Source organism: Nothobranchius furzeri, chromosome 1 (assembly GCF_043380555.1).
Source record: "Nothobranchius furzeri strain GRZ-AD chromosome 1, NfurGRZ-RIMD1, whole genome shotgun sequence".
NCBI lineage: Eukaryota > Metazoa > Chordata > Actinopteri > Cyprinodontiformes > Nothobranchiidae > Nothobranchius > Nothobranchius furzeri.
The window spans coordinates 45,638,449-45,659,713 of record NC_091741.1 but is presented as its reverse complement, the minus strand read 5'-3'; the positions used below and the strand labels follow the sequence as shown (position 1 = coordinate 45,659,713).

The 21,265-nt window shown below is 41.8% G+C and overlaps 1 protein-coding gene across 1 annotated transcript in view; it reads left to right on the top strand.

The window, feature by feature from the left end:
- Positions 1–2,693: 2,693 nt before the first annotated feature.
- Positions 2,694–21,265, top strand: part of sema3aa (sema domain, immunoglobulin domain (Ig), short basic domain, secreted, (semaphorin) 3Aa) — a 33,137-nt gene continuing 14,565 nt past the window's right edge. Inside the window, exons 1-3 of the mRNA XM_015959604.3 lie at positions 2,694–3,032; positions 16,656–16,816; positions 17,988–18,050. Coding sequence (XP_015815090.1) covers positions 2,927–3,032; positions 16,656–16,816; positions 17,988–18,050 — 330 coding nt within the window. The 5' untranslated portion in view covers positions 2,694–2,926. The remainder of the gene's footprint in view (positions 3,033–16,655; positions 16,817–17,987; positions 18,051–21,265) is intronic.

Sequence of the window (21,265 nt, the reverse complement as noted above, 5' to 3'; positions counted from 1 at the left end):
GCTGGTGGAGGTAGCCGGGGAGAGGACGGTCTGGAGCTCCCTAGTTGGGGTGCTGCCCCCGCCACCCGGACCCGGATAAGCGGAGGAAGACGGCAACAACGTTTCTGAGTTTCTAATTCACACTGAATGACATCAGTAAAATGAACTTTTAGCATTCCACCTTGAAGTCTGTGGTGATCAATAATTTTACAGGAAGACTCCTGTGGAGGAAATAGAAACTGTAAACTTTAGTAAATTCAGACAATTAAAAAGTAGAATTTTATATTGTAAAAACACATAAGTGTTCTAAAATCTAGATATTTCTGGTAAGGTGACAATGTTTGACACAAATGCAGAATAAGTAACGTAAATACGAACAAAAATGCATTTTTTTTTGTTTAGCAAATCAACATTGTACTTTGCTTGTCCTTGGTTGAACTCATGTCTGCGGAGCACTAGCTACAACTAATGTCATGGTAGCTTTGTTTTACACATGCTGTCAAATAGAGCATTTGGTAAACCCATTGTCCAAAAAAAATTATCCCAAAGAGATTTGCAGCCTGTTGAAAACTCATCACACTCCTGAGCCTCCCTGGTAAGGTCTATTTGGGGGTTCTGGAGAGGAGGGTCCGACAGATTGTCGAACTTCAGATTCAGGAGGAGTAATGTGGTTTCCGTTCTGGCCGTGGAACACTGGATCAGCTCTATACCCTTAGGGGGATCCTGGAGGGTGTGTGGGAGTTTGCCCAACCAATCTAGATCTGTTTTGTGGGTTTGGAGAAGGCGTTCACCTGCCTCCCCCAGGGGGCCGTGTGGGGGGTACTCCAGGAGTATGGAGTACCAGGCCCTTTGATACGGGCTGTTAGGTCCCTGTATGACTGGTGTCAGAGAGTGCTCCACATTGCCTGCAGTAACTTGAGCTTGTTTCCGGTGTGAGTTGGCTACTCTTTATCACCGATTTGTTCATAACTTTTATGGACAGGATTTGTAGGCACAGCCGAGCTGTTGAGGGGATCTGTTTTGGTGGCCTTAGGATCAGGTCTCTGCGTTTTGCAGATGATGTGGCCCTATTGGCTTCATCAGACAGTGATCTCCAGTTTTTGCTGGAGCAGTTTAACCTAGTGAACTAGACCATATTCTTGCTTTGCAAAGTGTGGTCAAGGAATGCTCCACTGGAACCTCTGCAGCCCCAACAGCATTCTGGCTGGCCAATCACAGCTCTCTAGAGGGGTTTCAAACACATAAAGAGCTGTGATTGGTCCATAATGGTGGGCCAATCCGTACTCTATCTGCTTAGTCAACAAATCACAGAGCTTTATCCGCTTTGTGGGCCAATCAGGGCACTCTATATGCCTGGTGGGTGGGATGATGCAACAGAGTGAAACAAGAGTATGTCACATTCATTGTCCAGTAGCATGCAGAGATCATTTGAAAGACAATGATAGAACCCGCCCCACAACCGAGAGCCGTCAATGGAGTGTTGTCTGGCTTTCCAGGCTAGGAGCAGTTCACAGCAGAGTGTAAAGCAGCTGGGATGATTTACCAGTCGATCTACGTTCCTTTCCTCACATATGGCCACCAGCTTTGGGTAGTGACCGAAAAAATGAGATTGCGAATGCAAGCTGCCGAAAAGAGTGTTCTCCGCAGGGTGGCTGGGCTCTCCCTTGGAGATAGGGTGAGAAGCTCGGTCATCTGGGAGGGGCCTGGAGTAGACCCACTGCTCCACCATGTCGAGAGGAGCCAGTTGAGGCGGCTCAGGCATCTGGCCAAAATTCCTCCTGGATGCCTCCCTGGTGAGGTTTTCCAGGCATGTCCAACTGGAAGGAGAGGGGAGAGCCAGGACATGCTGGAAGGATTATATATCTCAGCTGGCCAGGGAATGCCTTGGGATTCCCCCGGAGGAGCTGGCTCAATTAGCTGGGGAGAGGGAAGACTGGACCTCTCGGCCTAGGCTGCTGCACCGGCAACCGGACTCTGGATAAGCGGTTGAAAGTTGATGGATGGATGAAAACTCATCAGTGTCTATCTTTACATTTCTTGTTAATAAAAATGAATGAAATGAACCGTATGATGTGCTTCTGACTAAATCAAGACTTTGGCTTATTTTTATATTATTATTTTGTCTTCTTGGATTTATTTGGCTTTCGAGCTTGTTTTCATCCCTCATATATGAAATCTATCAGAAATTGAACTTTGAATTTAAGTAGAGGGAGGAAAAGGAATAATACATTTTAGAAATTAGAGAGAATAATGGAAGAGAGAGAGAGAGAGAAAAGATAATGACAAACCCAAAAGGAAACAGGCGCGGAAAAGTCAGGGCTATAAATCCTGGCTGTTCTACTTCCTACCCATGACTCTGGCTTCATCGCTGCTCTCAAGTACCCACCTCTCCTTCCTCCAGCACACCCTCCCTCTCGCTCAGCTGCTCTGCCTCCCCTCCCCTCCCTTCCTGTGGATGGTGTATCTCTCGCAGTCTGTTGGAGCTGCACACACGGATTAGGGGGTTGCTGAGAGTGTCTGCTCAAAGCCAGTGGACAGATAACAGAGAATCTCTAGGAAAAGGATAGGTTTGCACAACTGGGTAGGTGTTCTGCACTCACTTTTATTCAGCCTCTACGTCTCATCCCAGTCGAGCTGTAGGATCACTGAGCCTTCACCTGGGAGAGGACAGATTAACCAAAGGATCATTGTACCCTGGACCTGAATACGGGGAGCCATGTGAGCAGCACCCCTCCACCGACTTCACACAATAGAACTGCCCCACAGCCGGCACTCTGATTTGGGAAGCACAGCCAGGATTTTGCCCCTCTTCTTGGAAAGTCTACTTATAGGACTCGTGTGGGGGGGACCCTCCAGGCTCAACGTACCTCAGCGGAGGACACTCATCTCGGGGTCAGGCTGTGAGTGCCCCCCTGGTCTGGAGGCCAGCCAGCAGCACTCCAGCACCATGGATTACCTGCTTGGGACTGTAGTGCTGCTGTGTATTGCAGTGCAGCTTGGGAGAGGAGTTGAGCCCAAGCACAATGTACCAAGACTAAAGCTGTCATACAAGGGTAAGCCCTTTCTCTGTCCTCCCTGACTCCAGGTTATACCGGATTACTGTGGTAGAAGGTGCTTTCAATCCAGCACTGTTTATTTTTCTTGCCTATGGGTGCTCTTTTATACATTTCTTTTCATGCATTCATGTTGAGTATTCCTTTATCTGAGTCAGTCTATTTCTGCCTCGGTTTGTCTCATTCACCACTCTTCCCTCCTGGTCAGCATACAAGATCTCGCTCTTCTCAGCCTTGGGTACCCCTCTCTCCCTATACCTCTCTCTCTCACACACACACCCATGCTGCTTTTCTTTAAGAATTCTCTTAACAAATGTTAAGATTGTTTCCATATGTTGTGGAAGGACCTGAAGTAAAATGCATATATTGGCCCCTGTATCATTTTTCCTCTTGAGCTGTCCCTTTCTGTTAATACTGCATGGCGTTGTTAAGTGCTCTGGAAAAGCAACACAGCCTCTGTTTGAATTCTCCTGAAACGGTGATAATGGTCTGGGTCGGCTTTGGTCAGAGCCCTTCTTCAATGGACCAAACAGGTTTTGGGACTTCTTTTCACTGTCTCCTAAATGGATTCAACAGTTGGAGACTTTAAATCTGTTGTAATTTAATGCTTCCTCACTAAATCACATCTTTTGATGGAGAACAAGAGAGAGTTTGTCTTTTTCTACCGTGCATGAGTACGTTTTTGACATATATAGCAAACATGTTATTCTCTCTTCTTCTGTGTTATTTTGAGGGGAGACTGCGGAGCGCCGGTCCTTCCTCTTCTCCTCCTCCTCCCTGCCTCTCTCTCTCTCTCTCTCTCTCTCTCTCTCTCTCTCTCTCTCTCTCTCTCTCTCTCTCTCTCTCTCTCTCTCTCTCTCTCACTGTCTCGTCTCTTCTCTCACACCCTACACTAAATCAGGCTTTTTGTAATGGCAGACTTTTCATCTTGGACAAAAATAACGGGCAGCATTTTTGCCATATTTTGGGGATTTTTTTCTGACTGAAACTACGTGGCTAGAGGTGTGGTGTTTCGATTCTTTATTTTAGTCCCGTCCACTAAATCACGCCCTCTGAAAATTTATGAACAGGCTGATTTGCAGCTAAAACAGCGAGCGTGTGTGTGGTTGAAAGTGCATTTGATTGTCACTCAGAGCTTTGGTTTCTCAGGCAATTAGATTTTTTCGCCTGTTTTAAAGGTAGAGTCAAACGTTGGTCACGAACAAGGGCTGGATGTGATGTCCGTCACAGATTCATCTCTATCTTTAGACAAGGCATTTAGTGCAACTTGTGCTTAGAGGCCTGCTATATGACATGCTTTATTCTTTAGATGAAGTGCAAGTTGTAATTTTGAGGGCAGTATATTTCCTTTTATCACCCTTTCAGCTTTTTATAATGAGTATGACTGCCTCCGTCCTAAATCCAAAATAAAAATGGGACTGACTGAAATGACTTGCAATGTCAAAGCCAAAGGTCTCCTGGGGGGAAAGTTGAACAAACTCCCTTGAGCTCGATCGCGTCACCCCGTCCCTTCTTTCATACAGACAGCTGTTTAAAGAACATGAATCTAGTTCCTGACTGCTCTGTTCTGTGATCCCCGTTGCTCTTCAGTCTGACAATGTTGCTGACAAACGTGTGAGACAAGAGAAATGTCATGGAGTATCAAAGAGTGCATTTGTGCGTTTGAGCGACGGATGTGCACAGTCAAACTAAGAAACTGGGAACTTGAATCACTACTCGATAGTCCTTGCAAGATAATCATGCTTACATTAAAGCCGCTTTTGTGCGAATGTTCTTGCTGCGTCTTGGTGTGAGGACTCAACACCCTCTCTCTTGTGATTTCCTCCCCCTGGACTTGCGAGTGTTTCAGCGAGGCAAAAACGTGTCAGACTGCGTGTCCTCGTACATCACACACCTGGTTTTGCACATGTGCTCGCGCTTCATCTTCCAAATATTATTTAATGTTTTCTCTTTGAGCTGGGGATTTTCTATCGAACGTGCGATTGCAGCTGGTTGTTGGCCCGTGCTTCGTGCCCGTCAGAGTGAGCCGACGTTGGGCGTAAAGGCACAAGAGCGTATCATGTGCCACTCGTCTTTGTGTGTGCCACCGCATGCCGGCATTTCGCATGTTTCAGGCCCACAGGTGTTTGACGGCTCTCTGGATGTCTGTCAGGAGACAATTCTCGGCTGACGCCCACATTGTGGAGGACGGCGGTGGAGGGGAGATTTGCTTTTAATGAAGGACAAGCTGGCAGACATACTGTAGGTGACGCAAAAAGAAGGGAGGCTGATTGTTAAGTAGAGTGTCACTCATCCCTTCTCTCTGCGTGAAGCCAGCATAGTAATTAAGTCAAATAAACAACAGGGAGGAATCCTCTTGGGGAAGACAGCCAAACAAGCAAACCTCCTGAGCTAGAGGCCCTGGCGTAGGGGCATCGCATTCCCAGGACGGCCTCAAAAGCTAGCATGTTCTGTGACTTGGACCGGTCAGAAAATAGCCAGGCAGAGTCGCGTGAAATCATCCTCAAATGAGAGCTGATGACAAGCCCCTGGGGGATTGATCGTCACACAGGAGTAAAGCATTTTCATCATGTGGAAAAGACAGGCAAACGACTGCCGGGTGAGCATTTTGCAACAGAGAACGACTGAATGAATGGAGACAGGTAGACAGAATGACCTCTCGTGGGACAGCTGGCAGAGCGAGTGGAGAGTAAATGATTTCCCAGTGGGGTCAGTTAGACATTCAGCAAAAAGGTTACGGTTTCACTGGGGACGCAACGATGATGATCGCAGCAGTTAATGATTTTCTCTTCTCCTTGAGACTCAAAAAGTGCTGATTTTCCTCCCCTTGGCCACAATGAAGGCAAACTAAAACCTAAGAACTCAGCACAGATCATATTTTGTGAGCATCTGATGGAAATGATTGAAACTTAAAAGACGTGAAGAATCCTGCTGTAAGGATGCTGATGCACCTTCTGTAGCTCTGTCCGTATTTGCACACAGTCAAGTTCCAGTGCACAACACTCCACCATGAAGCAGCCATCAGGAGTAACGCTGACCCCTAAAGGTCAGTCAAGGCACTTACAGCACATACAGTACAAAACTTGACCCTCTTTGAGTGCTTGTAAAGAAGGCAAAACTCAAAAGAAAAGAGAACGATCAGGAACCCCAGAGCTCTGCTATCTGACCTTTTCATGCCATTACTGCTGCCACTAAACGGGCAGAACTGAGGAGGCGAATCAGAGTGAGACTGAGAAAGAGACATTTGGCCCGCAACCCTTTAAAATAGACACTTGGTGTGGAACCACACAGAGTTGTCTGGCCTGAGCCCCCATAATAAGCCCGTGTGAGTGTGTGGGTGTGCCTGCCTGTGAAAGTATGTGCAGTTGGTATGTTTGTGGGTGTTTGCATGTTTTATTTTTTACTAGTTTCTCTTTGATGGGTGAATTAGTGTCTGAGCATCGCGTTCGGAGAAACTCTCCGCTGTATCTGTCCGTTCCGCTGGCTGCAGCTGACAGAGCGGATGTGGATAATTACAAGGTGTTCTCCCAACGTGCCAGCCGTGGAGATGCCTGCCTCCATCTCCCTCCCATTCTTTCCTTTTCTCATAGTTCTTTTCTTCCTCTCCCTCCTGTGGCTCAGTCATTTCTCAAGGAACCACAACACCACAAACCCCTAAGTGCAATCTTCAACAGACTGTGTGTGGGTAATTTTTTTAACATGTCTTCTTTTCCTGTCCTTTTGATTGCAGCTCAGTTAATACATATCCATCCATTTGGTTATCCATCTATTCAACTCTGTTTGGACAGACTCCCACACACACACACACACACACACACACACACAAATACACACTAAACCACCTTCCTCTTTTCTCCCACGCAGCCACATTTCAATAGGAAAACCAATGTTTTGCAGCAGCTTTCATTTCGAATATGCCCTCATGTTAAACTTGAATAGATTCCCTTCCTTTGCACCGACTCACAAATCTGACCGCAGCGTTCGCTAAGCTCCCGACCATTTGGGTCCACTAGCTGAGAGATGGTGTAATGAATGTGTGTGAGCATGTATTACCCCACAGATGCCTGTGCTCCTATTGCAAAACAAAAACACCGCACATGCCGCCATATAAAGCAGTCTTTCACTTGTTTGATTGCAGACTGCAACTAAAGTGTTTGCATGATTCTGTGAGTTTAGTGACATTTCTTTCCATGCATCAGTTATTTTTCTCTCCATGGTCTCTGTTTTGGAGTGAAACAAATCTCCCCAGTTACTGGCAAATACATCCCTATGCAGTGATATTTGCTTTGGAAAATTCAGTTCAAACAAAAATGATCCGAAAATAATCCGAGCTCACATGCCACAACAGAAGGCGGAATTAGGCCAGTTCTTGTTTATTTAGCGATTGCAATAGTTGTACACAGTCGAAGTACATTTTTGTCTGTGTACACAAAAGTATTGTATGAGCACGGACATTGGAAAATATCTCGTGTCTTTGCATCAGTGTTCGGGACGCATGCAGGCTTGAGTTACAGGCTTGTGCAGATTGCAGAACCATGGGTACGAATGGGTCCTGCCACCTGCTAAGTCTTGTCAGTCAGATGGAGAAAGGGTGCACGGTTCGATCTGAGCAGAGTCGTGTTACGGATGAAGGGGTTGGGGGGGTCCGTGGCACGGAAAACAGGAATGCTAAATAAGTGTGAAAAATACCATGGATTCATTGTATTTTTCCTTTTTAATAGTTAAATCACAATGAATAAGAAATTATTCACAAACTGCATTTAGTTTAGCAGAAAAATGGTTTAACAAAACAGCACATAGAGCTGAAATGGAAGCTTTTGTCTGCAGATTTAGTGTCACTTTTGCTTCGCTGTGTTCGATGTCACACTTTGCCCGGGATTACATTCAGATCTCCAGCCTCGCCTCATTAATTTGTAATAAAATGGCAGAGCTGACATTCAGCTACACTGTACAGCTGACAGGCTGCTCTAACAGGCACTGGTTTCAGACATGGCCACCATAACCACAGCCTGGTTTCTCTCCGAGTCCATCCATCAAACTGCTTGGTGATGGCTACGATTTTCCTCTGTCTGCTGGAGGGAAATTGGGATTATTAAAAATTTTTTGTGCAAATGCAGGAATACACACAAGCCAAGTCTTGACTATTCTGTCTAAATTGGTGACGCATTTGCATTTGTGTCTTGTGCTGGTGTGTGTTTTTCCACATAAGCAATAAAACCAGAGAAAGTGAGCGTCTCATTTATACCATGTGGATTTCGAGGCGTGTGAATGGGCTATCTGTGGCAGGCCTCGAGCCGTCTGTGGTCACAGCTCCGCTCTTGTCCAGCCGTCCGATGACAACGGGAGACGCACACTAATGAAACGGTTCCACGTTCAACTGCTTTTGTTGCATGAGAGCCTTTTTGATGTGTGCTCTTGTTTCTGCCTTAATATGCAGCCGTTATTTGTGATTGTAGGTTTTTGTTGCATTTATCTTCCAGTTTGCCGCTCTGTCTGCTTTCTTTTCCTGTCAAATATTCCATTGTATGGTGCTTTTGTCTTCTGTCTCACACTGGCTTTCGTAGGAACACCACAACAAAATCCTGCATTTGGGTTGAGGGAGATCAACGATAAAACTCAACCCACCATGTTTCTTAGCACTCTCTCTTTCCCTTCCCTCTAGCCTTACAGTTTGTGTTTCCTCCCAAGTTTATTGATGTTTCAATTCCTTTTGTGGTCATTTGAGATTTAAAATAAAAAGGCTGATAATCTACTGACTTTTATCCTCTCAGCGGAGTGTATCTTTTTAAGGGGTATATTCTGTCCAGTTAAAGACCATGAATACTCGAGGTTTGGGGGCAACACTCGGTAATCGGGTTCTGTCCATTAATTGGGGGTGCTTCACTTGTATGTCATGAATTTCCAGAAACTCAATGTGTTTTTGCCCCTACCAACGTGCCATTCATCTGTGTTGCAACAGAAATAATATATTTTATACTTCCTAAAAAAGGTAGAAATGATGCCAGTGGGATGCACAGAGAAGAACATTGTTAGAGAAAATCTAGAAATGTGTGAATATCCTTGTTGGAGCAGGGTTTAAAGTTTTAGGGCAACTTATTCTTTTGTTCTCTTTTGCAGCTAAAAATACCATTGTTTAAAGCTAGATTAAAGCTTAAGGTCATGGTAGAGTTAGGGTCTTTCAAAGGTCTTTGAAGAATCATAAAAAAACAAATCTTGATTCTCATCTGCTTCAAACGTTCAATGTGACAAGTTCAAAACCAAAGTGTTTTTCTTCTGAAAAGAAAAGTCAAGCAGTACAGCAACAAGAATTGAGTTCTCAGTTATTAGCACGCTCAAATCTGTCACTCTGAATCTCCGAATACAACAATAAGCACAGTATTGCTTTTATTTTACTGTTAGACAAATAACATGTTGTATGCTTGCAACATATTACATTACTGTACAGCATCTGCCTAAATCTTGCACCATGCAATAATAAGCCTGCATCAGAACAGCTAACTTTACCGCAGCATTGTGACCGTAGCCTCAGTAGTTCCAGTGAAGGGCTGCAAGTTTCACACTCAGCGTCTCTGCTCTGTGTCCATTGTCGGTTTAGAGGTGCTTCAAATTCAACACACTGAATTTATCTGTTCTGTCATTTTACACACACACACACACACACACACACACACACACACACACACACACACACACACACACACACACACACACACACACACACACACACACACACACACACACACACATACACACACACACACACACACACACACACACCATCAATGTGGGTACAAGCCTGGCTGGAACATAATGATGGATCAGTGATTTTTCTTTTAATTGTTTGAGAAAATTCTGTTTCCAAAGCCACGGAGCCGTTTTTCTCTCCTGCTACATCATCTGACCCATCATCAGTTGTAAAATAACCAGAAAGTTATGTTTACATGAAAATGTGTTCAAAGCCATCTCTTTGCAGCTGTAGAAGGGAATTAGTACTTGAGTTTTGTGGTCAATATTTAGTCAACACACTGCTCATCCACATGTTTGTTATTTTAAGCAGAATCCCACCGAGGAGGTTCTCTTAACTAGATTTCATACTGGAAGGAAGCACGCTTCCTGTCAAACCTGTCACTTAGCTGCACCTGAATGAGATCTCGAGTGACCCAGGCTGTGTTGAACAGATGGTTACCACGGAAACCAACCCACACCTGCTACTGTAGAAAAGAAAGAAGAGGAGAGGTGAACTTTTCAGGCATGTGCGAGTATCCTTGAGCTTAGCATAATATTTGAACACTTGTTAAGCTAAGCCCTCGGCAGATTTCCGTGAGGCGACCGCCTCGACTTCTTCCTGACACCTGCGATTTGCAGCTTTAGTTGTCACGAGAGATGGGAACCATGCTCTGCCAAATAGAAAGCATTTTAAAGTGAAACTGAACCCCTGGATGTGACACATTTTTGATTAAGCACAGACACGCCCGCTGATGTTTAGAGCTCCGTTACTTGTGGAGTGTTCGCCCTACATCTGCGCTTAATGATGAAACGTAAAAGCTGAGTTATTTTAAAGGAATATTATCTGTTGAATCTTAGTCAAGTGTTTCTGCTGCACTGCTTTTGTTTTTCACGTCACTCAAACATACACTCCTACAGCCTCACGCACGCACAGACAATCAGATAAACATCATTTAATGCCCCGCCACCTTTCTTTCATTGTATTCTGCTATTGCCTGGCGTGTAGGCGTTGAAAATGCCTGGCTGCTGGCTGAATGGGGGAGTGAAGAGTACTCCGTAGACAATTGCACTTGAAATTTGAATGTATTGAATGTGAGTTTTTTACCCTTTGTGATCAAGCTGCAGATTATTTTCTATTATGGTCTATGACAGAGAGACACATGGTAATTTATGTGAATGAATGGCTTGTGTTTTCCACTTTCAAGTTAAACATTTTTTTTTTTGCATTTTGCATTGTTTTATTTACATGTGGAGTCCAATGCTGTTGTCTGAAAAAGTCAAGATGTTGTATTATTTTAATTTGGGAGAACAGAAACCCGACCAGTGTTTGAAAATTGATTTACTTAAACAAATTAAAAATCATCTAAAGGTGCACAGTTGTTTCTTCTAATATTTTGGAAATGCCATTGAGATTGTGTTATTATACAGCTATGAAATGTTTTAGAATGAAAAAAGGAAAAGAAATTCCCAACATTTCTGCCATTTGAATATTTTTTGTACAAATTACAGTTGATTCTACTGAAAAAGACAAAAAAAGACAAAGTAAGTTTATAAGATTCCCTAGCTCAGTGAGTTTTTTGTTGAGCACACAAACGCTTTGCTAACTTTGACAAACAAAAAATTATTTTACTTTCAAATAAATAATTTATCGCAAAGGGCAGATTAACTGAGTTTGAATGCAAAATGTGCATTTTTGCAGATTCTGAATTCAGGGTGCAGCATATTTTAATTTATTTTATTCAATTCAATTCAACTTTACTATAAAGTCCCTTCCTGCCCCTAATGAAGGGGAACCAAGGTGCTGCAACGTGTTAAGAACAACTAAAACACAATAAAACGTCAATAAAATAATATGCAGAAATACAACATTTAAAATGCAGTAAAAGGTTAAAAAAGCCATAAAACAAAAACTATCAGAACATTAAAAACATGAGTACAAAAGCTGAGAACTAGACCTGAGAGGAATCTTCAGCCTAGCTTTATTTAGTTTATTGTTTTATTTGTTGACATGTCCGCTATAAAAATTTAGAAACTCCATTTTATCACTTCTTGTTGTCAGAACCCTATATTTACAACAAATAAATAAAAATAAACTCTGCATTTTTTCTAATTGTTTAATAAAGTTTAAAATCATTTGTTAGAAATCCTGTGAATTAAATAATGTTGTACTCAAACAAATTGCGATATATATATATATATATGCCAGAAATAAAGAAATAAAACAACCAGTGATTAACCTCCAGGAAGTTTGGCAAATTGTAGTTTAGTTAACTTTGTAAACGTGAGTGAAGGAAAATCTGAGTAGTGAAGGGAAAAAGTGATCCGAAGTAAATGAATGTTGAAATATCAGTTTAAAAAGTTGAAAAAGATGACTTAGCAACGAGACCGCCACTTGTGAACGAAAGAACGTGTGAACGAAAGCAGGAAGCTGAAGGGTTTGTGCGATCGGAAAAAATGGGAAACAAAGACTGAACCAAGTGTTTCTGTTTGAAGTCGGTATGAAAACACACAAGCAGATGTGTTAAAATGTCGGTGCATTCAGCGGGTAAAGTGTAAGCTTAGTGTGTGTGGCGAAGGGGCACGAGGCGTGTGCATGTGTGTGTGGTGAGTGAGGCCAAAGTCTTTAGAGGAGGTGTGTGTGTGTGTTAATGTATTCACACGGGTCAAAAGGAGATGTTCTCATTTTAAAATCTTTTCCTTGGTGTGTTTGTGTTCTGTGTATTCATTGCATGCGCCTGTTTTTTTACTTGGTTGCTATATTTTGTATGAGCTCTGCTGCTCCACCTCTCCTTTCAAACGAGCGTGTCTGTGTTTAGGTTGGAGGTCCTTAGGTGCTTACGCCCCAGTTCTCCCAGATTTTCCAAACCACAGTAGATCCCAGCCTAGATAAACCCTTTCTGTGTGTTTTCACGCACACAGGCCACCTTGTTTTTGTCAAAGATCACCACATGTTGAAAGATGCATGCCTGTTTTTATTTCTTCAACTTGGCTCATTTAGAGGAAGCCTTTTGTGACGAAGCTTGCTTACAAATCACACGGGTCGTCACACACAGATCCGGCATGAGCAGTAATGAAAGAGGGAAAACTCTTCCTAGTCCTCTGTTTTGTTCATTTCCTTCATCCTGATTGACTTTAAGTCTCAGCATCCGATATTTTGATCTAGTTTTTATCTATCCACACTTATTTCAGCGTTGTGCCCATGCAGGTTTTTTTCCAATCATTCCCAATGTCCATTCCAATTTTTCACCTCCGAAACACAGGCAGACCTCCTGGCATTCTGTCGACTGGATTTCGCATTTCCCTTTTTCCCCTTCTTGAACTCATTTCCTGACCCCGCTGCGTCACTTTTATTTGTAAACTGAGAAGGAGGGGGTGTCTGGTTTGCTGCCAAGTGGTTGCAAAACAAATCTGAAGGCAATTCCTGCATCTAAAGTTAAACTCCTGGCCTTCATATTCTGAGTACAGTCGAGGTTTTTCTTTCTTTTAAATGAATGATGGAATAGTCTGTGTGAAAAAGATCTACACACTCTTACCAGAAATCCATGTGAGGCAGAACAAACACACACACACACACACATGTCCACACTGGTAACCACATCCATCTGACGTAGATGAGCTGCGACCATCTTTATTAGGTGATGACCACCCCCCTCAGTCGCTGTCCGTCTCCCTCATGCACAGAGAGGCTAGACGCACCGCTTCCTCCATCTCCCCTTCCATCAGCTCCTTCTTTCATGTGGACGCAGATGTCCTGAGATCTGAGCGGCTGCAGATGGCTCCTATAGCAGACCGTCAATCAGAGCTTTACACAGAGAGCCGAGGCTCAGTGAACTGCACACATGTATGTTTATGTGTGTGTGTGCTTGTGCTTATTTCTGTATGATATCGTGTAACTGTGTGTCGGTTCTACGTGTTGACGCTAATAATGATGGATGATGCTGACTGATTTGAGGCCGATGCATCAGTGTGTGTTACCTGTGGGCTTATGATGAGCACATCGTGTGTATTTAGAGCACAAAATCATTGCTTTCATGTTTTATTTTTTCTTTGATATTAAATTATTAATGTATGTTCAGATCATTGTTTAGGACAGCCATTAGACTTTGTGGTTGATACACCTTTTTGTCACTAACAAATTCAAATTAATTTCACTATAAAGATCAAAGATGTCAGAACACTTTAAAGTGACAGTGTGCATTTTTCCTGGCGATAGGGGCAGTAGTTACCTAAATCATTGCAAGCAAGCAGTATTTTTGTGTTGGAGTAAGACCTCACCAACGGATGCCCATTAGGGTCAAAAAAGACCAGAGACTCCTTTTCATCACTGGCAATGAGTGAAGAGGTAAATGTGTAAAACAACGTTTATTAATGGTGAAAGTTTTGTAACAATTTGTTACAAATCAGTGAATGTGTTTTGTCCTCACAAGCTCCCGTAGAAGGAAACATGGCATCTAATATGGCATCGCCCTGAGACTTAAACCCGCTCCCATGTATTTTAGACCAGATTTTTATGGTTTTATGTTACGATGCCGCCAATATTTTTCAACAACTGGGCATCATTTCATTCATTTTCAACAACATTTTGATGGATATTTCGAGAGATTAACGCTAAAAATGACACACTGTCACTTTGAAGTTTACTTATAAGATGTTGTGACCCTAAGAAAAAAAATGTGATTAGTATTTCTCATGCAAAGTAGCAGTTTATAGTTTAGAGTGGATTTATATGTTTCCTTCTCCAAATATTAAACAAAACATTTAATGAAGTTTCTGAAACAAATTCTATTTTTGCACCTTGATTTGAACTTCACAATTTTGAGTAGATACCCACGGTTGTGAAAATATTGTTACCCTTCTACCATTTAGGACCATTCAAATCAACTTTAATATTTTCAAATCTTGTTGTTACCCCAAAGGGTAATTTATTTCTCTTTTATTTTATTTTATTTTTTTCAAATTCCATATCTTGTCATCTAAAGAACTTTATTCTTTGTACTTAAAGCAAATAAAAATGACATTTAGAAGATTAAAAAAAGATTTTAATGGGCAATAAAATATTAATGTATCTTATTTATTCACTGCTCACCTGTAAAACCCTCATCTAGCGTTAAAGCCTCTGTGAGCTTTTAATCATTATCAGTTTAATCACAAAACCATCATGACCATATAAAACAATTATTTTCTTTAACGGCACATTTAATATCAGTATTGTGTTTGACGTCCAAAAGGTTCAAATGAAGAAAAATTGACTTTTTGGTTTCTTTTTTTGCTTTTCATCCAGGGAGCTTTTTCAATTCTGAATGGAATACGGGAGAGTCAAGCTTCTGAACTGTAGCTGTCTGTTGTTACTTAATGAGCTGAAACTACCTATGATACCCTCATCCCTACCCTCACGTTAGTTTAGTTTAGTTTGGTTATATTGTACAAGGACAGCACAAAAGATAATGTTCAGACAATGAGTCGTTATTGTCATTATGTCTTATTGTGTTAGAACGATTGTTTTGATTAGATGCAGGACAGGAGGGTGTGACCTAGACTGAAACTGTTTGAGAATAGGTTTAGAGCTGCATTGTAGGCATGGGGGGGGGGGGGGGGGGGGGCCGGGGGGACATGTCCCCCCCACTTTGACCCCTGCACTTTTTACCATCCAAAAACAATACTACACTTACTAAATTGACACTGGTTGAGCTCTAAGACCAAGCGGAAAACAACCGTTTGTGTTGAAGCCTGTTTCCCATTAGAGCGTACTGTAAAGACCCCCCCCCCCCCCCCCCCCCGTGTCCCCCTCACTTCTAAAGTAAAAATTACGTCCATGATTGTAGGTGCTGGAGAGGTGAAGAAGTGAAATACCGTCCAAAAACCAAATAAGTTCATTTTATTCGAACCGATGACCTGGATGACTGAAAACCAGCACTGTGTTTGAAGGTGTATTTATCTTTGTATGTGTTTTCAAATCTAGAAAACAAAACTCGGTAAAGTTGTTTCTGTGAAGGAAGGAATAACTCTCTTTTGTGGATTTTGGAGTTTGCAACTGAAAGATCATTTTCAGAAAGGCTATAAAAACACGGAAGAAAAGAGGAAACCCTAAAAGTCACAACAGGGACTTTTGTCAGGAAATGAACTTCAGTAAAAGTCAAAGGACTGGGTTCACAGTGACAGCAGCAGCCTGTTAAGGTATTTATGGGACACTATCGTGTGTTAACTTGTTTTCAGGAAGGTTTCTTACTGTTGAAACTTTAGCTGATTGTTAGCAACTTGCAGTTAGCAATCCAGTACATTTTCCCCTAAAATGTGTTGGATTCCTTTTTGTTTCCTTATGTGCTGTCAGGTTATTTGTAAGAGTTTGAACATGTAAACACAAGATTTTTCAGAAATATGTTTGCAATCATAAACTGTTAATTTCCATAATAAGCTATTTGCAGATACACAAACACATCTTACACACATGCCTCCTAACACAAACTACCTCCGTATGAATTATTCAGCCAATCACACGGCTGAGCAGTCTGAGCCGTGTCGCTGATTGTGGCATGCTGTGTTTGCTTAAAATGTCTCACGCTATACTTGACTGAAACGTGTCTGTATGCAAGCGAAGCCAAATATTTGTGCCAGGCCATCAGCGAAACATGTAATTTCCTTAATTGTAATTTCTTTCAACAAGTGGAACTGCTGAGCTATTCAGACACCAAAAATGGATGTGGTGCAAATATTTACTTTGATTTGATGCAGTGTTTCATCTAAAGGAACAAGTGTTCATGCAAAAGCAATTATTTTTGCACTATCGGTTCATTATTTTGTGATTTGTTATTTTTTTACTTCACAAGAAGTGTTTTTCTACAATTCAAACCTTTATTTGCGGTCGGTTGTGTGATTTTCCTTCTTCTTCTCTTTTTCCAGAGATGTTAGAGTCCAGTAATCTTGTGACCTTCGACGGCTTGGCCAACAGTTCAAGCTACGACACATTTCTATTGGACGAGGAGCGGGGGAGGCTACTGGTTGGAGCAGAGGACCATGTCTTCTCATTTGACCTCGTTAATATCAACAGGGAACACAAACAGGTGAATCTCAAATGCAAGTTGTGTCCAATAAAATGCAAAAGTTTCATATTTGAGGGTAAAAGTGTAAAACAGTCATGTTTTATCTAATATCTTCTCTTCTGCTGTCCAGCCCCACCTCTGCAGTCTTATTATTTCATCTATTTCTCTACAGCTTTCATCCCACCCACTGTCTGTCTCAGTCCAGACACGGCTTTCCATAATTCCATTACTCCACCTGGAGTAGGTTAACAGTCTTTTTATCCAATTCGGGCTGCTACCATAGACACACACGTCTGACAGTTGGTTGCCTGCGGGCTGCAGAGAGCTTCACATGGGAACAAATTGCTGAAAAATGCATAGTCAATGAAAATGCAAAAAACTGAAAACGTGTCCTCAGATTCCTTTGCCTTTAGCTCTTTTGTTCCAAAACTGTGCAACATTAAAAGTTAAAGCTGTGATTAAGCAAATCTAATTTAATTAGTTATATACAATGCAGATTTTTATGTAGGAAGTGCTCAGCTGATCAAGAGTGGATAATGAAATGTAATGGGACATTTGTACACTCTGAAAAGGACATTGTAATGCATGGACGTGCATGTGCATTTATTTCCATTGTCTGCTCACATCTGTGTGGCCAACAGCAAAAAAGAGCCCCGTCGCACCCCAATTTTAAGAACATAATCATCCTCTTACTTATAGCTCACACATGCACACTCATACTCTCCATGTGTGTTTATAATTCATGTGCAACCACAGGGCATGAAGAAATGACAGCGAGACGAAACTCGTTCAAGACGCAGTTGCAAAACCCGTTTTTTCTGTTCTCAAAGTGCAAAATACAACCTTATGCTTCAAGTTTCAGTCAGAGCTGAGAGAACGATCCTTTCTTCAATTTAATGGTGATAATTTCTTGCAGGAATGCCTGTCGCCCGTCTCCTTTTATCCTAGTGTTAGACTGAGACACGTTTGTGTGGAACATATTGTGATGAAATTGCCGAAGACATAAAGTGAGAAAGCAAACCCACTAAGCAACAAAAGAGTTAACGTGTGACAAATTCAAAGTCATTATTTTAGAATAAGATGATTTTTTCTTTATGACTCCCCGAATTGACTCATCAGTGATTAAACTACATGTTAATCATTCTCTTAGCCACTGCTGTAATCTGAATTTGTTATTCTGTCATTTGCACAGCTTGCGTGGCCGGCCACCCCTTCCAAGAGGGATGAATGCAAATGGGCAGGAAAAGATCTGGGGGTGAGTCCTGGTACTTGTTTGGGCTGTTTGCTTTCCTTTTAGCCTCTCGTGCTGCAGATTTTTCTCCATTTGTCAATATTATTTTTCTATGGTTTGTCCTAAATTTAATCCAGAGTCAAAATAACCTTCTTTTGGATTAATTTAAAGGGACAAAAGAGAATGAGGAGGTAGGGAATTACCTCAGATAAAATCCATGTTTCATTTCACCTTTCAGCTCTCCACTGGCTATGTCCCAAGGACACCTGCAACAAAGCAGGCAAACTCACTGCAGAGCAGCTTTTCAGTCACACAAACACAGTGTCTCAATGGCAAAAGGACAACAGCTCAAAGTTTATGTGCAAATGTGTTTGACTCCGATCATGCACGTGTGTTCATCGCATGTGGGAGTCACTGTTTCAGGTTTTTGTTGTCGGTCGTGAAATGTAAGCACACATTCAAACTCTGCTACTGACTGTATGCACAATAGGGCTGGCGTATCTTATCTTTGTGTTCCTGTTTGGAAAGAGCCGTCTCAGTATTGTATCTGATCTCTATTTCATGGCTGGATGATTCGTAAGTGCAGGGCTGCAGGTATTTTTTCTTATTATTCACACCCTTTTCAATAACAAAGGTTTGACTGGGGTCAAACTCAACGCTGATTTTCACAATTCACCTAAAGCCAAAGCTGTAGGAGTGGTGCACTTGCATCACACAGAAAGATTGCACTCTGGAAGTGCACAAAACAAAGTAATGAGGTATTTGCGTGCGGCGTCTTTACCCTTGAAAACGAGGCGGTGAGATTTGAGACGGAGTATTGCACGAAGAGGTCTTGATTAGGACATTAGCAAAGCATCCAGAGCTCTCAAAGTGATGCATTTCTCCAAACCACAATTTACAACTGCAGAGCAAAAGTAACAGCTGCCCCCTCCCTAAAAATGCCTGAGGACTTTATTCCATTCCCACTCCGAGTGACTGCCCAGGTTGTTCCATTGTGGTGTTGTGATAAGTGTAGTTTCGTGACAAAATGCTAGATGCCCTTCCTGAATATCTGCCCAGTAATTATAAAAAAAATAAAATAATACTAATCCAATAAGGGTTCTAAATTTCCAATGCAGTTTTTATTCAGAGAACCTGTATTAGCCAAAATTCCATCAACTCACCCACATGTGAGTAAAACTGTCCACCCATTTCTCTGATGGAGAGTCGTTTTTAATACCCAGTCCAAAGAAAGTGATTAATTTTATCCAAAAATGAGTCATTCATTCTCCGTGGGTATTTTAGTGTTCAAGTAATGACACGGTTTGTGATCACACTGTTATTTTTTTTTCACTTGAGGCCAACACACAGCTGCACTCGTGTGACTCTATCCAACACCTGTCAGTGTTTAGGTGCAACCATACCTACCACATAGCTAATGAATCTAACTGGGACAGCCGTGGTAAATCCTTCACAGGGGTGATCCTGGGGGGCTTTATAGGAGCTGATGAAATGCGTATAATAAGGGCGTGAGAATGATGTGGGGGGGTGCATGTGCTCTGACAGTTCAACAGTAGGAAACACAGAAGGGAAAGTCATTAAGCTGCAGAATTGTATGGATTCACAGACATGGAGGGTTGAGGTCAGTCGTTTGATATTGTGCTGGTTTAGTCCTTTTAGGTGAACTTGGTGATCTTCCTGTGGCTGAAGTGTGGAAACTGCACCAACCGCTGGGTAGTACATGGGCAGAACTAAACAAGAAATCTGAAGATCAGAAAGGATAATAACATTTATTTTTTATGTGGAGATATTCGAATGATAATGTGAAAAGATTATTATTTTTATTATAAATATCATTGTTATTATTAATATTATTATCGTTGTTGTTTATTAAATCACCAGACATGTTGGCTTAAAGGAGCCAGATCATGCTATTTTAAACCTTTGAAAGCAAAGATAGGTACAATATATGATCAGCACACTTGAGATGTCATTTTATCTTAAATATGAGTTATTTTCATCAGCCTGAATTAGAACCTCGAAATGAGACTGTCTGTTTCAGTGAAGCTCCGCCCACACCTGCTCAAACAAAACACGCCAACAACAGCGTCTTAAGCAAATGTTGTACTGGCCCTGGTAGTCCAGTGGTGAAAGTGACTGCCGTGTGCTGGTGCCAGTTTGACTCCTGGAATTGGCAGTAATGTATTCAGCCAGCGGAAGCAGATTAAATGTTTTTTTTTAATATTTTAATTGAATTGATTATTTTCTGCAAAATATTTTGTTTCTTTAAAGATCTTTGAATTTGGTCATTCAAAGCAGAGTTTGAATTTATTTACTCTGCTCACCTCGCATGGACTCACACTGGCTAAATAAAGTAAAAAAAAAAAAAAAAAAAAAAAGATCAGTCCTTATGTTTGAGACAGTTTACCAATAAAGTTTTGAAAACATTATAATGTAAATGTAGCTAAAGAAGAAGAAAAAATCTTACTGCAGAGACTGGGAGTCAAACCAGTGCAAAACAGCATGCAAGGCCACCAAACCTGTTACAAAATGTCACCTAACGCACATGTCTTGTGCTGGATAATACAATCCTCTTTGTGGAGAGGACATGCGGTTTTCACAGCAGAATTTTGTCCCCAGAAGAAGTCATTTGTCAGAATATCCACTCTGGTACCGGTAGAGGTTTAAAGCAGTCACATTTTCAACTGCAGCATGAAATCAACCATACCATACCACCTTTATTTATATAGCACTTTAAAAACGCAGCCATACAGCTGACCAAAGTGCTGAACAGTCGCACAATAATAGAGATTAAAAAAAACATAAAACAGTACTATAAAATACAGCCAACAATAAAAAAAAGACAAGCCGACATAAACAAGTAACAATAAAACCAACAAAACCTTACACATGGACGATAAAATAAGAGTAGTAAAAGCCAAACTAACAGCTAACTGTTAAAAGCAAGGGTAAAATAGTGTGTCTTCAGTCTAGACTTAAAATCTGCCAAGGTGGATGCCAGTCGAACTGTGACTGGAAGTTCGTTCCACAGTTTAGGACCGGCAACAGAGAAAGCTCTTTGTCTACATGATTTGTAACACACTTTCGGGACCTCGAGGAGCAACAGCCTGGAGGACCGGAGTGTGCCACCGGGAGTATAAATTGAAAGGTCAGATAAGTTCACGAGGGCAAGACCATGGAGGGATTTTAAAACAAAAAGTAGCATTTTATATTGGACCCTGAAAGTGATGGGCAACCAA